Source organism: Saccopteryx bilineata, chromosome 5 (assembly GCF_036850765.1).
Source record: "Saccopteryx bilineata isolate mSacBil1 chromosome 5, mSacBil1_pri_phased_curated, whole genome shotgun sequence".
Classification (NCBI taxonomy): Eukaryota; Metazoa; Chordata; class Mammalia; order Chiroptera; family Emballonuridae; genus Saccopteryx; species Saccopteryx bilineata.
Window position 1 is genome coordinate 194,758,929 of NC_089494.1, and position 15,268 is coordinate 194,774,196.

The 15,268-nt window shown below is 37.2% G+C and overlaps 1 protein-coding gene across 1 annotated transcript; it reads right to left on the reverse strand.

Moving 5' to 3' along the window:
• Positions 1-5,820: 5,820 nt before the first annotated feature.
• Positions 5,821-14,378, reverse strand: SPP1 (secreted phosphoprotein 1). Its single transcript, XM_066232545.1, has 7 exons — positions 14,223-14,378; positions 13,052-13,119; positions 12,901-12,939; positions 10,480-10,560; positions 9,883-9,924; positions 7,355-7,675; positions 5,821-6,655 (listed from the first exon to the last, which is right to left on the reverse strand). The coding sequence occupies exons 2-7, from the start codon at positions 13,103-13,105 to the stop codon at positions 6,251-6,253; spliced, it is 942 nt and encodes a 313-aa protein (XP_066088642.1). The 5' UTR covers positions 13,106-13,119; positions 14,223-14,378; the 3' UTR covers positions 5,821-6,250.
• Positions 14,379-15,268: the final 890 nt, after the last annotated feature.

The window sequence follows — 15,268 nt, forward strand, 5'->3', positions numbered from 1 at the left end:
ATGCTTATACTAAAAGATAATTTGTTGTTTATCTGAAATTCAAATTTTACTGAATGTCCCATGTTTTATCTGGCAACCCTACTTTATGGGAAGTTTTATCATAGAGTAGCTCAAATTCTAGATTTGTTTATTTTTTCAGAATTTGATTCTCTTCAACTTTTTTTTTTTTTTTTACAGAAATAGCTCATAGGTGATGTTGCATCCTTTTTAGTACATTGCTTTAGGAGGCACCTGTCTAGCAGTCCCATTAGTGAAGCCATGTTTGATTAGTGTACAAAGATTAGTGTACTAATCTCTAGTTAAAAAAGCATCTTCCTCCTTTGAAATTAGTCATTTGTGGGGTGGCCTTCTGAGACCAGATAAATATCCTATTCCCAATAAGCTTTTGCAAAATAATTTTAACATTCATTAGTGGACATTTCCTAAGTCAATATTTTAATTTTATTATTCCTTCTATAGTTATTATTAGTGGTCATGCAGCTGTAAAAGTCTTTCTTTTATGCTCTTTCTTCTCTTACAATATCACTAATTACTAGTTAAAGTTAAAAAATTCAATTTGTTTTGATCCATTACTACTATTTTCTTTTTATTCTACAATTACTACAGTTTTGTCCCATGGAAACCTCATCAAGTCTGTTTTTTGTCCCCTGGGTATGGCCCCAGTTTGTTTCTGAGTACTCTTTTGCATTCTATTTTTTTATTTTCATTTTTACTTTGTTGTGTTGAGATGGTTTCAAGTGTCCACTCAATATAACGCCCTCTAGACCCTGCATCATGCCCCCCATGCCCCATGCAGAGTCTCTTCTCATTTTAAAGACATTTCCCAGGCTCACTTCTGCTCATTTTGTTCAAACACAGGAATCAGCCTTTTCCTCCTAGCCAGTGACAGCTCTCAGTGTGTTTGTCCTGCTCAGACTCCATTGCACCTGGTCTGTTTTGTGATACTGGAGTTACATGTTGTAAAAGTGCGTCCCTCGCCCCCTGGCACCTGGCGAGCTTTGACAGTAGAGGGCAGTGGAGGAACACCGCAGGAGACAGGCTTGTGGTGCCGGCGTGTCCTCTCTTCTTGCTCCCGTGCAACAGCCGCCAAGGATGTGCATGCAGAACACACAGTGGTGCTCACTCTCCAGCTAGCTTTGCTGGCACCTGGCAGGCTGTTTCCTGCTCGGCAGTCATGGCCCATGGTTTCCTGCTTGTCAGCCTCAGTCTATTGACACTCCTGTGGGAAGTGACCCCTTTGCCATCTTCAACCCACCAGCTGTGGACCAGCTCCCACTCAGGATAACACAACAAACTTCTCTGCCACTATCTGGGCTGCAGCTATATCCTCTCTAATGAAGTTTGAGTCGGAGCTTTGGGGAGGGGGTCCCTCTTTCCAAATTGTTCCTTATTTGAGTACTCTTAGTCCGACAATATCTTTAAGGTTCCCTCTTATCTCCTCTGGTTAACTCCCTGTTTGTTTATAATTGTTTATGTTAAGATTTCCCTATTCAGATTACTTGTGTGTCTCCCTTCTTCTAACTGAAGTCTGACTGAGGGAATATAGGGAGTGGTCTTTGAATGGGATCACTATTCAAACATACAATTTCTGGGTGAACTTGGTCATGTCTTTGGATTTGAGCACAGCGCTGAGCCGCTTGCCAATGGGAAATGGGATGCTTGTATTTTTTGGCATGCAGGGACAACACAATAAAGCTGTTACGTGTGGTTGGTGGTGATGAGGTGCCAACTGAGGCAAGTACATGGGGAACCCAAGGGGCCTCTGTTCTTGACTAATAGTGACTACAAGGATGGTGGTGTCTTCGTCTGTTTGGGCTACTATAACACTAATACCAAAGGACTGGGTGCCTTATAAATAAGAAACACTTACTTCCCATAGTTCTGGAGGTTGGGAAGTCCAAGATCAAGGCATCAGTAAATTAGGGGTCTGGTGAGGACCTGCTTTAGCTTCGTAGATGGCCATCTTTTTACTGTGTCCTTCCATGGTGGACAGGGCTAGGGGTCTCTAGGGACTTCTTTTATAAGGACACTAGTCCTATTCATGAGCATTTTCCTCTCATGACCTACTCATTTCCCAAAGGCCCTACCTCCAAATACCCTCACACTGGCATTAGGTTGTAACAGGAATTTTAGTCTATAACAGAAGGTTGGGGTTAAGTCTTCTCATAGAAAAGCTTTCCCACATCCAGATTAATTACCTCGTGTATTTGTCTAATATTTTTATAGTTTTCTTTTAAATTTACATCTCTGGTTTATTTGGAGATTACTTTGATGTATGGTGTGAGCTATGGATTCAAGCTTATCTTTTTTCTGAGTAAATATCTAGTAACTCCACATCATTTATTTAAAAGTCCATCTTCTTCAGAGTGATCTTAGATGACATATAACAATTCCCATATGGACTTGGGTCTATTTCTGGGCCTATATTCTCTTCCACTCTTTCTATTCACTTTCTAGAACCACAGTATTTTTTAATAGAGAGGTTTTATAGTCTGATTTAATATTTGTTAGGGCTAGTCCTCCCTTATTGCTTGTATTTATCAAAATTTTCCTTCATATTATTGTATGTTTATTTTTCCTTACGAACTTCAGCATTAGCTTGCATAGCTCTAGGTAAAGCTTTTGTTTTACTTGGAATCGCATTACATTTATATGTTACTTGGGGAGAATTGTCATCTTTATGCATCTTTATGGTGTTGAATTGTCCTAGGTGAGAAAAACACAGGAGTGTTACACAGATTTTCTAATCTAGCCTTGGCACATTTTCTATTGAGAATTTTATTCTTTCTTGTTGTTGTTTCTATATTAAATGACATAGCTTTTAAATGGTTACTATTTGTATTTTTTGAATATAAGTTTCAGGTAACTTTTATATCATGCTACCTATAGAACTTGTTAGTTGTTATTTTTAGTACTGATTTTCTGTTTTCTAGGTGAGTGTTATATAATCTACACAAAGATATAATTCAATTCTTTCTCTTTTTTATTTATTGGTCTTAGAGAGAGAGGGGAAGACAGAGAAAATAAAGAGAGAAACAGCAAGCGGTCCGTTGCCCCCCCCCCCATTCATGTGCTCATTGGTTGGCTCCTGTGTGTGCCTTGACCAGAGATCAAACCTGCAACCTTGGCGTATTAAGAAGACACTGTAACCAACTAAGCTACCTGGCCAGGGTGAATTCTTTCTCAATTTTCATGCATCCAATTGGTTATGATTCTTAGCTTATCTTAGATAGAAAGCATACTTGCTTTGTCCTTGAGTTTAATGGGAATTTTTTAAATGTTTCTCTATTAAGTGTGATGCTGGTTTTTGAACTGATACACAAAATATTTCATCAGGGCAAGGTAGTATCCCTTAATTTTTTTTTTTTTTTACAGAGACAGAGAGAGAGTCAGAGAGAGGGACAGACAGGGACAGACAGACAGGAATGAAGAGATGAGAAGCATCAATCATTAGTTTTTTTGTTGCAATACCTTAGTTGTTTATTGATTGCTTTCTCATATGTGCCTTGACCACAGGCCTTCAGCAGACTGAGTAACCCCATGCTTGAGCCAGCGACCTTGGGTCCAAGCTGATGAGCTTTTGCTCAAACCAGATTAGCCTGCGCTCAAGCTGGCAACCTCGGGGTCTCGAACCTGGGTCCTCCCGCATCCCAGTCCGACGCTGTATCCACTGCGCCACCGCCTGGTCAGGCTGTATCCCTTAATTTATTTATTTTTATGAACTTAAGGATGACCATAGAAATTTGTCAAGGACTGTGTTATGTTTTATTATTTGCTCACAATTCTCTCTTCTTTCCCTTTCTCTATCATCATTCATTGTGAAGAGGAGTATACTTCACCTGTACACTAATATTGGGCTTGACCATGTGACTTGCTTTGAACAATGGATTTTGATCAAAAGTGGTAATGTGTTAGTTCTTAGTCCAAAGCACTATGTTTCTGCTCAAGCCTCTTGTGTTTCTGCCTCTTACATCGGGAAACATGCCCTGGATAGATGCTAGTCCCAGACGGAAAGATGTATGGAGCAGACCTGAATCCATCCTGTAGCCTAATGCACTCCCACCTCTGACAACCCACAGACAGGTGAGTGAGAAAAAGAAAAATATTTGATGTTGTAATCCACTGAGATATTCAGGATGTTTGTTACTTGTTATTTTTACAGAAATAGCTGACTAAGACAAAATCTTTTTTTTAAACCTATAGATCTAATTATAGGACATTTTTCGCCTTAATGTAACTATATGGTGGGTTATAACAGTGAATTTCCTAATATTAAAACATCATTGTCCAATAATACTTCTCTCTCCTTGTTATTATGCATTCTTTACACTTGATTTTAGATTATGTTTGTTGGCATTTTATTCAGGATTATTTTTTATTGCAAGTCATGAGTGAGAATGCTTTATAGTTTTTTTGTGTGTTTTTCAATGTTTACCAGGTATAAGTGTCAAAGTTACACTTGCTTCATGAAGACCATTTAACAGTTTTTCTTCTCTGCTATATAATTTAAATGGCATTGGTATTATATGGTTTTTGTAAGTTTGATAGAATTCCTCTCTAAAGTCATTTGAAACTAGTTATTATAGTTCTTTAATCATATTTTATCTTTCTTAGACAGAAATATATCTATGTTTTCATATGTAGCAAGGTCAAATTTGGTAAATTGTATTTTCTAGAAAACAATCCAATTCATTTAGATTTTTCATTAGTTTTGTATTGTCTTATGCACAGTACTCTCAATTTTTAAATTTCTGCAGTTTCATTGGTTATCTCCGTGTTTTTATTTCTTATTTGTGTTTCCTACCTTTTTTTTTTATTGGGTTAGCTAGTGGCTTATCTATTTTGTTATTTCTTTTTTTCCTTTTTTTTTTTTACAAAGAACTAGCATTTTGATTTATTAGTTCCTACTATTTTTTTTTCTGTTCTCTACCTCATTTTTTTTTGCTTTCAACTTTACTTCCCCTGTGAGGACCCCACATCGTGTTCCTCCTGGCCTCCTCAACTTTACTTCCTCTTCCTCATGCTTTTCCTTTACTTTGTTGGTCTTTTAAAATTTTTAAGATGGGAACTCAAATTATTGATATTCTTTTATTTTATTTTTGCTGCACAAATTAAGGCTATGAATTTTCTGTGGTCACTCTATTGATTTTATGTTTTCATTATGATTTTTTTTTATAAATTACACAATGAAATATTTCCCCCTTTGTCCCAAGAGTTGTTTAATGGAAAAATTTAAAAGTTCCAAGTGGACTTTCTGGTTTTAGAAAGAGCAGAGGGGCAAGACAAGGAAAGAAAGACGCTTGCCCTACTTCAGGTTTCCAAAACTTCACTGAGAATGAAATTGAAAAATTTGATTATTACCTGAAACTGCATTAAAATTTTTCCAACACAAGGGACCATTTAATTTCTATGAGTGATCACAATAGGCATGGAACTGACCCAACTTTTCAACCAAGGACATAAAAGCATTAAGTTTACTGAGCAAATTATTGGACAGTGATAAGAAACAATAAAATTATTTGTGACTGCATCTAGGCTTTTGTTAGCTTTTATATCAGCTTTGTAAAAATTACAAAAAGGTGCTCTTCCTGGGAGGAGGCAGCCTACAGAGCCCTGAATGGTGGGAGGATTTCTGGCTGAATATCTACCCCCATTTGACACCTGTTTTCTTGGTAGGAACTCGGCTCAGCCAGAAACTGTGCAGTGGATGCAGCAGTTCCTAGATCACTGAGTCCAGCACGACCATTAAAATAGTTACATCTGTTCATTGTTGGGCAACTGTGGGAAACCAAATAAGAAAAGCTATTGATAACACCAATCTCTCATTATATTCGAGATATAAGATTTATTCACACAAACAAAAATAATCACAACAAAATGTACACTAATTTGAAACCAAAGATCATAGTGACAAAATTTTATATACTCTCTTATAATCATGTAAAAGTATTGTTTACTTCTGTAAAAAGTATTTGTTTGCTTCAACATAAGTTTCTATTCATAAAAAGAGCAAACATTAAAATACATTATTAGTTTGCATTTCTTATAGGGGAAGAATACCTGAAGTTTCAGTTTACAAAGTTGTTATGAAGCCACACACTAAACTATTGATCAAAAACATTATTTCCAAATTCACATACATATACATTCACCAACTAAACTGAGAAATAAGCATTTCATATTCTCTCCCACCCTGCTAAAATGTATTTTTTCCTTTTAACTAAAAGCAAGAAATTGTATTTTCCTTTTTTTAATTGATTTCAGATGATGAGCTTTCTAATTCATGAGAAATGCGAATTTTTAGGTTTTTATCTTGTTCCTCACTCTTAGAGCCTAAGGCAAGCTGGTCTTCATGGCTATGAAATTCTTGGCTGTGAAATTCATGGCTGACTTTGGAGTTTTCCCGGCTATCAATCACATCGGAATGTTCATTGCTCTCATCGATTGCCTTCTGCTTGTATTCTTCGGAGTGCTTGAAGCTGTGGGTTTCCACACTGTGGTCATCTGGCAGACGTGTTTCCTGGCTGTCCTTCCCATGGCTGTCCCAGTCTGAAGCCACCTGCAGGTCCTGGGCAACAAGGATGGCTCTGTGTGCATCATCCATCTCATCGCTTTCCATGTGTGATGTAAGGTCCTCTTCTGTAGCATCGGGATACTGAATCACAGCACAAATGGAAGAAGAATTAAATAACCTCCAGGACTGGGAACATTGTAACTATTTCTGCTCTAGAATTTTTAGACCAGTTTATACTGAAAACTGTCTAAATTTGGCTGAAGTAAAAAATAATATTAGCATGTTACTTTGTATTTCACCAAGCCCTTTCATACATCTCCTTTAGTGTAATAGGTGCATCAATTATATATGTGATGAAACCTATGAGGTAGGTCTCATTATCTCTGTTTTACATAAAGGAAAAGTGAATTGAAAGTTAAAAAGCAAAGTGAATGGTAAATGGCCAGGCTATGTATCAAATCTAGATTTTTTGCAAATTCAGTGAAATTTGCAACTCTACCATTCCACTTAGGTATTTAACTTCAAAATGTGACCACTGTATTGTGAAAATAATTGCTGTTTTTCAATCTACTTTTAATCTTAAAAAAAGTGAATAAAATAAGTGCTTTAGAGCCAGGATTTAGAAACAATAGCATTGTGATTGAAAAACAAAATTCGAGGAAAATTATGTGGACTTAAACTTAAAAAAATCACCAAGGGGAAAAAGATTTTATATTCAGTGGTCATAAGGTAATAATGCTTGCTGAATGAATGAATGAATGAGTGAGTGAATATGCAGACTCTGGTTCCTAAAACTGGACTGTAATTACAACCATCTGATGTGTCTGTGAAAGGGTTTACCTGGACTACAGATCTGTGGAACTTCTTGGCTTTTGACCTCAGTCCATAAGCCACACTGTCACCTCGGCCATCATTTGTGTCTCTTGTGGGGACAGCTGGAGTGACAACGGGGGTTCCGGGAAAGTCAGTGGGAAAATCAGTGACAAGTTCATCAGATTCATCAGAATGGTGAGACTCGTCAGAATTGTCAGAGTCATCGGTATGATCAGTGTCATCTGAGTCATCTGAGTCGATGGAGTCCTGGCTATCCACATGGTCATCATCGTCATTATCCCCATCATCTGTGTGGTCATGGCTTTCATTGGACTGACTTGGAAGGGTCTAAAAATCAAGATGGCCAGAAAAAATTAGTATAAGCATTATTTTCCCTTGGCCTTTATAGTGCATTTTAGTTTCAGGATCTTTGCATCCACAATAATGCACTCAATGTCTTTAAGAGTTAAAGTGAGCATTTTTCCATTTTTTTTTAACACAAGGATACCATATTTCTCCATGTATAAGATGCACCTTAATTTTGGGGCCCGAAATTTGAAAAAAATATATTACATATATTAAACTCAAGTTTAAAGTATTAAAAGTTATTAAACTCAAGTTTTATTCACAATAAAATTCATACAACTCCTCATCATTGTCAAAACTCCCATCCATTAGCTTGTCCTCATCTGTGTCTGATGATGAATCGCTTTCTTCATATATTTCCTCTTCCTCAGTTCCACAACCACTGTATAAGAAGCACCCAGTTTTTAGACCCCAAATTTTTCAAAGAAGAGTGCATCATATACATGGGGAAATATGGGTAAATGGAATCATAACTGAGGTCTTTTTCCTGCTTTCCCATAAAAATTATTTTCCTAGCTATTTTCAAGTCAAATGTGTGAATTTAATATTTATGTTGATAACATTGTTTTTCCTTGTTCACATTAGACATTATTTAATATGCCAAATTCAGCCTTGGCCAGGTAACACAGCTAGAGAATTTTCCCAGTATGCCAAGGTTCTGGCTTTGACCCCTGGTCAGGGCACATACAAGAATTGATATTTCTCTTTCTCTCTCTCTAAAAATTAATAAATATTAAAAATAATATGCAAAATTCAATTAAGCAATAAATACAGATACATAATTGTGAGATTACTTTTTTTTTTTTTTTGTATTTTTCTGAAGCTGGAAACGGGGAGAGACAGTCAGACAGACTCCCGCATGCGCCCAACTGGGATCCACCCGGCACGCCCACCAGGGGCGACACTCTGCCCACCAGGGGGCGATGCTCTGCCCCTCCGGGGCATCGCTCTGTCGTGACCAGAGCCACTCTAGCGCCTGGGGCAGAGGCCAAGGAGCCATCCCCAGCGCCTGGGCCATCTTTGCTCCAATGGAGCCTTGGCTGCGGGAGGGGAAGAGAGACAGAGAGGAAGGAGAGGGGGAGGGGTGGAGAAGCAGATGGCGCCTCTCCTGTGTGCCCTGGCTGGGAATCAAACCCGGGACTTCTGCACGACAGGCCGACGCTCTACCACTGAACCAACCGGCCAGGGCCCCGAGATTACTTTTTGTATTACAATAGAAATTACAAGTCTCATGGACAAGAGTGTGGTGGTTATGGGGAGGGAGGAGAGGAGGAAGAGGGGAAGGGGGAGGGGGAGAGACACAAATAAAACTAGATAGAAGGTGACAGAGGACAATCTGACTTTGAGTGATGGGTATGCAACATAATTGAATGACAAGATAACCTGGACATGTTTCCTTTGAACATATGTACCCTGATTTATTGATGTCTCCCCATTACAATTAATAAAAATTTATATATAAAAAAAGAAATTACAAGTCTCAGGAGATCAGACCATCCATATAATGCATCCAAAACCTACAACCAACTCCCTATTAGCATAGATAATCAAAAGGTGACTCTGTTAAGCATATGTATAAAGTGTAGCTCAGACCTGTCAATTGAATAGAATTAATCAATTAATGTCTATCAAACTTCCAGTTAGTAAGTATACTGGATCATTTAACTTTTCTTGCCAACGAGTCTTAGCATATTCAAACAGAATCTTAAGGAATACAAATTTAACTTATTTCTTTACTTAGCAAATATATTAATAGCCCTAATAAAAAGTCCTAAATTAATGGTCTTAATTAACCGCCCTAATAATAGTTATCAAATAAACCTTTAAGTTAGGAACAAAAATGTTACTAGAGGAAAAATCTTGGGTTTGACAAGTATTGATTAGATGCTTATCAGATATTAGATACAACATCTATAAAATGTTATGGTTAAGTATTTCCAATAACAAACATTAGTATTTCCAATAACAAACATTAGTAAACATTTCCTGTCACACAAAACTTATCTGAAGAAATCTGGTATTTCCAACACTTAATAAATATACTGTATGTTTTCTATCTGAGCAAGTTTTAGACTGGCAATTTGTTAATGGAATTTTGTCAAAATTGAGCCCAGATAATGTCATTGGGAAAGTGGCTTCTGTCATCTCTCCAAGACATGCTGGGCCTTTGCCTCAAAGTGTGAACTCACCTCTTGTTTGAAGTCATCAGTTTCTTCAGAGGATACAGTATTCTAAAAAAGAAAAGGTATGTATCAGTGTATATTGTACATGCTTGACCTTTTTATTCCTTCTTTTCCAAGTTAGAGGAGGGGAGATAGTGAGACAGACTCCTGCATGCACCCCAACCAGGATTCACCTGGCAATCGTCATCCAGGGCCGATAGTCTGCCCATCTGGGGCCATGTTCGCACAGAGCTACTTTTAGTGCCTGAGGCAGAGGCTCCACAGAGCCATCCTCAGCGCCCTGGGGGATGAGCTCAAACCAATCAAGCCATGGCTACAGGAGGGGAAAGGGTGGGAAGCAGATGGTCACTTCTGTGTGACCTGACCAGGAATTGTACTGGGACATCTACACACAGGGCCAGTGCTCTACCACTGAGCCAACCAGCCAGGGCCTTGACTTTTTTATCCAAAAGTTAGCCTTTTTTATCCAAAGCAGGTCTTATTTTGCAGCCTTGTTGCTGAAGGACTTAAAGAGGAAAAAGTTAACACACCAGATCGATTGGTGTCCTCAGCAATTTAATTGCAAGAAATATAATTTCTAAAATTAATTAAGATTAAGAATACCTGTGGTGCTAGGAGATTCTGCTTCTGAGATGGGTCAGGCTGTAGCCATGTGGCTATAGCATCTGGTTGTTTGTTGTAAAGCTACAAAAGAAGTTGCATATTTCTCATTATTTAAAAAAAAATGTAAGGCTCTCTAACTGAGAAGCTGAAAAGATAATTTTATTTCACCAATACTGATGGTAAACATAATATGTGTGTATATATTCAGCCAAAGCCTTAAATAACTCTTTTTTAACTTATTTTTTCTTGTAAATTCACTTAATAAACTCTTACATAGCACTTATTGTGGGCCAGGCACCTTTTCAGCGACTTACGTGTATTCATTCATTTAATTCCATGAGATAGATATCATTATTGTTTCCATTTGCAGATCAGGATAAACTAAGCCACAGTGAAGTTAAGATCCAGGGTTCAAATCCAGACAAACTGGCTTCTCACACTGATTTTAATTAATGCTATGCTTTCCTGTTCTATATTTGCTAGTTGAAATCCCTCTCAGGTATGGCACAACTAAAGCAGAGGTGCCCTTAATTAGTATTGATTTTTATTGTTTCCTCTAACATGTGGCTATTTAAATTTAATTAAAATAAAATAAAATAAATGAGTTTCTCCATTGCACTAGCTACATTTTAAATGTTTAACAGCCTCACGAGTTTAGTGGCTATCTTAATGGATGGTGCAGAAATAAAATATTAACATCATCTCATCTCACCAAAATTCTATTGCTCTAAGATGCCAAAGACATGAATGGAATGTCCTTTCCTTTAGCCAAGTTATTTATTTGGACAATGATTTCTATGTCAGTACGGAGGAGTGGAAATTGCTCTGACTGCATGTCATCTGATGAGCTGTATCACCCATGACTAATCAGTTCACGTCCTTGTCACTGAAAATGAGAACGCTTAGGTTCCATAGAGTTCATTGTGCAGCCGCCAGGGTGGTCAGAGGTTTGCGGGGAGAAGAATAGGGAGGAAACCAGACATCAGAGTGCGCTCCCCCTGGCTGGCTGTAATCGGAGCAGCTTCAGGTGGGGTTTCTCTGAAAGTTTTGCTGAAAGAAGGGGGTTCTTTCCTTAAAAAGGTACAAAAAACTCTTGTTCTAGATGAGTTCAAAGTGTCCTCTTTTTTTTCTTTAAAAATATATTTATATAAATATTACATAGAAATATGTTATAATTTATTTTATATATACATATACAAATATATATTTCCTGATGATACATGCAATACAGGTTTAGGGAGAATGTATTTATAGGTTAAATTTATAATTTACAAAAGCAATATAAAGAAAATGAAGCTAAGAAAATAAACAGACTAAAATCCACCCAGTAACCACAACACTCCCAGATAACCAGTGTTCATCATCAGAGATGTCTCCTTAGAGACTTCCCATTTCCCATAGTTCCTGATAGCTCTGTCTAGGATTCTAGAAGACTGAGCTCTTCATTTGTCTCCTAAATATCATTTAATAACTTACAGTGCCATGGTTTCGTGCGCCATATATTTTTTTACTTAAAAAAAAATCAATTCTTGTTTCAAATTGTGTAACTTTTATCTTCTCTGAAAATGATATTTTTTTCTGGCTTGTTGTGATTCAATATTTTGTGTTCTTAAGTCAATTGGAAAAGAGACATACCGATGACACACACCCACCTGCACACCCAACCACATGCAACAATACCTTTCTTAGTATCTTCACTAAGCAACCAACTACAGTGACTCCAGGCAATTACAGTGACTCTATATGGGCTTTTATTCTATTTATATGAATTGAACTCTGTCTTATTTTGTCCGAGCTCCTTGGGACAATGCCCATTTGTTGTTTGGCAGGCACATTTCATCTATTGTAGAGGGGCAGGTACGTCTATGGTGCTGGTTAAATAATTATAAGAGTTTGATTCGGTCTTATGGTTGGTTAGAGAAATGTTACCTAAGTCTCCTGAGAAGCACAGTAGATACAAACAGCATAAATATACTTTCTTCTTTTAATGGGCTTCTTAGTAAATATCTTAGACGATACTGTGAATATTGCAGTCAGACACACTGTTCAATATGTGAGGCCCATTTTAAACTTAGACTTCTACTAAGTAAAGCAAAGGATGAAGTTTTCTACTTCTAGAACAGTATGTTGACTCATGGAAAGGACACATCACGCAACTTCACGGAACTCATTTTACCTAAGTGACCATGGCATAAAACATGATTTTAGCTATAAAAAATCTAGTTCAATATTTGGAGCATATATTTCTTAAAAATCATACTGTTCTTGGTACTGGCCTAGATTGAAAGCCGCCAGTCAATAATTATAACTTAACAGGCTTGAATATGAAAATAAGTAAATTTGACACATATATGTTTGTAGTGCTTCTTGAAGCAGGTGCGAAAATAATTTAACTATATGATAAACCTAGAAGATGCTTACCTGCTTTTCCTCAGAGCTGCCAGAATCAGCATGTTTAACCTTCAAAACAGAAAAGATGAAGACAGATTACAATGTGAACCTGTTCCCAGCATAGGGAAGCATACAATTAATTGATTTTGAGCGATTTTCTTTAAGATTCAGCTATACTCACTGGAAGGGTGTAGGCGATGCCTAAGAGGCAGAAGCAAATCACTGCAATTCTCATGGTAGTGATTTTTCCTGCAAAATATTCGGTAATGAATATTTGCTCTCTTCACAGGTTAAAACAGTGATACCTTATGATTCTACCACATTACAAAATAATCAGAAATAAAAAATATTTTCTGTACACTATTTTCTACTTCCTAGAGAAAACTTTCCTTTATAATATTGTGGGCTTTTTGAGTTAATATCTGTAATGCCACCTCTATTCTTCATCTTTCACTGTTAGGCAGGGGAGAAAGGAAATACACAAGTCTATATTTATTCAGCTTTTACATTTAGAGTCCCAGAGATTACACCATTATTACCTGGTATTGTCGGCTATCTAAACCTAAACACAGACCAACTGTAATTTAAGTAAAATAATAAGACAGTGTGGGAATATTTATTTTTCAGAGAAGAAAAACAGAAAAATTAAAAGTATAAAAGAAATTTGCTTTCTCCATTTTTCTCAGCATTCATTTCAAATATTATTTTTAACTTAATTAAAAAGGTGCTACTTGGATGAAATATAGCTATTTCTAAAGTTACTTATTTAAGTTATTCTAGAAATTTGGAATAAAAAGAATATTGAAAACAGCCAACAGCTTCTTTTATTTGCAATAGGTCTACATAGTGTCATACAGTTTTTTGGGGGTAAATATTTTAACAGCTAAATACAGAAGTAAAAAAAAAAATTCAGAAAAGGTCCTCCCCCCTTGAAGACAGTATAAATCAAATAATTAAAAATAGCATTGTCGTTAGCTTGCATTGGCACTAAAGATCTTTTTCCTTTTAAATGCCTCCATAATCATTCATTCATTTAAGATCATATAACTATAATCATCCCAAAGGGGCATAGAATTTTACTTTTTTTTTTAATTGTAAGAAGTAGCTGTTTTTCTTTTGAGGATTGAGTATAATGATTTTTAAATTTTATACTGACTGGCTTTTGAAATAGGCGGTCACCTTTCCTCCAGGAGGTCTGCAGTGTACCTGGCATGCTTATTCAGAAGCCTGGGCAACCGAAATGTGGTTAACAGCATTACAGTTAAACTCTTTTCCTTGCAACTTGACCTTCCACATAAACGATACCAAATGCATAGGACAGCAAGCAGCAAGATAGCAAACTGTGGGCTCACCTTGGTCTGTGGTTGGCTGAGAAGGCTGCCACTTGCCTGAGAGGAGAATCCAGTCCCAGAAGGTGCTGTTCCTCGTCTCCTCTTCTTGCTGCTGACAATCGGGACCTCTCGGAATTTAAATGCTGCTCCAGATATTCCCCCACACACAGGGAGGCGGAGTGATGTGTCATGAGGTTTTTTGCCGCTGCCCAACCCACTTGCTCCCACACTTCCCCCTCTGGTTTTGTGGTTAACACACACACACACACACACACACACACACACACTCCAGAGTTAAAACATTACTGATCTACGATATCATTAACTTGCATTTTCATTTATGGGAATGGCATTCAGCACCAGGAAAGGGCACGTGGGAGTCCTATTAAAAAGGGAGGGATGACTAGTTCTCACAAAAACTTTATAATTTCTGAATTAGAATAAAAAATATTAATATAATTAAGCCCTAAATAAAATGAAATAGAATGGGTTTTTGTTTCTTTTGGTTTAAAACATATTCAAGGGAATTTATGCAACTAAATTTGCCTCACAATTATACTTATTTAAGAGCAACAAGGCTATTAGTGTCCCGATGTTCAAAGAGCTCAGGTATCCTCTCTCCACCCTTTACTATTCAAGCGTGGTTTCATGATTTCAAGTATGCAGCAGCTTGTCATTTAGACAAATGTCATTAGTTCCATTAAAATCCACATTTTTGTCACACGGTTTGAATTGTTTGGAGGTGATTAGTCTGATGGCTTGTTTTATAAAATAGAAGAATGGCAATTTACTTTAGATGCTACAAAGTAAAGTGGTTTCTAACTGATAGCACAGTGACTGCTTGAAAGTGCAGCTTTGGGAACTAGAAAGTGGCTTTGTGCGAAATAAGTAAATCAGAAAAAACCAGGAACTGTATTATTCCATACGTAGGTGGGACATAATACTGAAACTAAGAGACATTGACAAGAGTGTGGTGGTTACGGGGGGGAGGGGGGAATGGGAGAGGGATAGGGGGTGGGGAGGGGCACAAAGAAAACAAGATACAAGGTGACAGAGGACAATCTGAC

Bases quoted from the DNA above. Each gene is read 5' to 3' on its own strand.
- SPP1 (XM_066232545.1), bottom strand. From the start codon at position 13,105: ATGAGAATTGCAGTGATTTGCTTCTGCCTCTTAGGCATCGCCTACACC. The intron at 10,561-12,900 runs GTAAGCATCTTC...CTTCTTTTGTAG, and splicing joins GCAGCTCTGAGGAAAAGCAG to CTTTACAACAAACAACCAGA. The intron at 6,656-7,354 runs GTAAACCCTTTC...GCTGTGATTCAG, and splicing joins TCCACAGATCTGTAGTCCAG to TATCCCGATGCTACAGAAGA.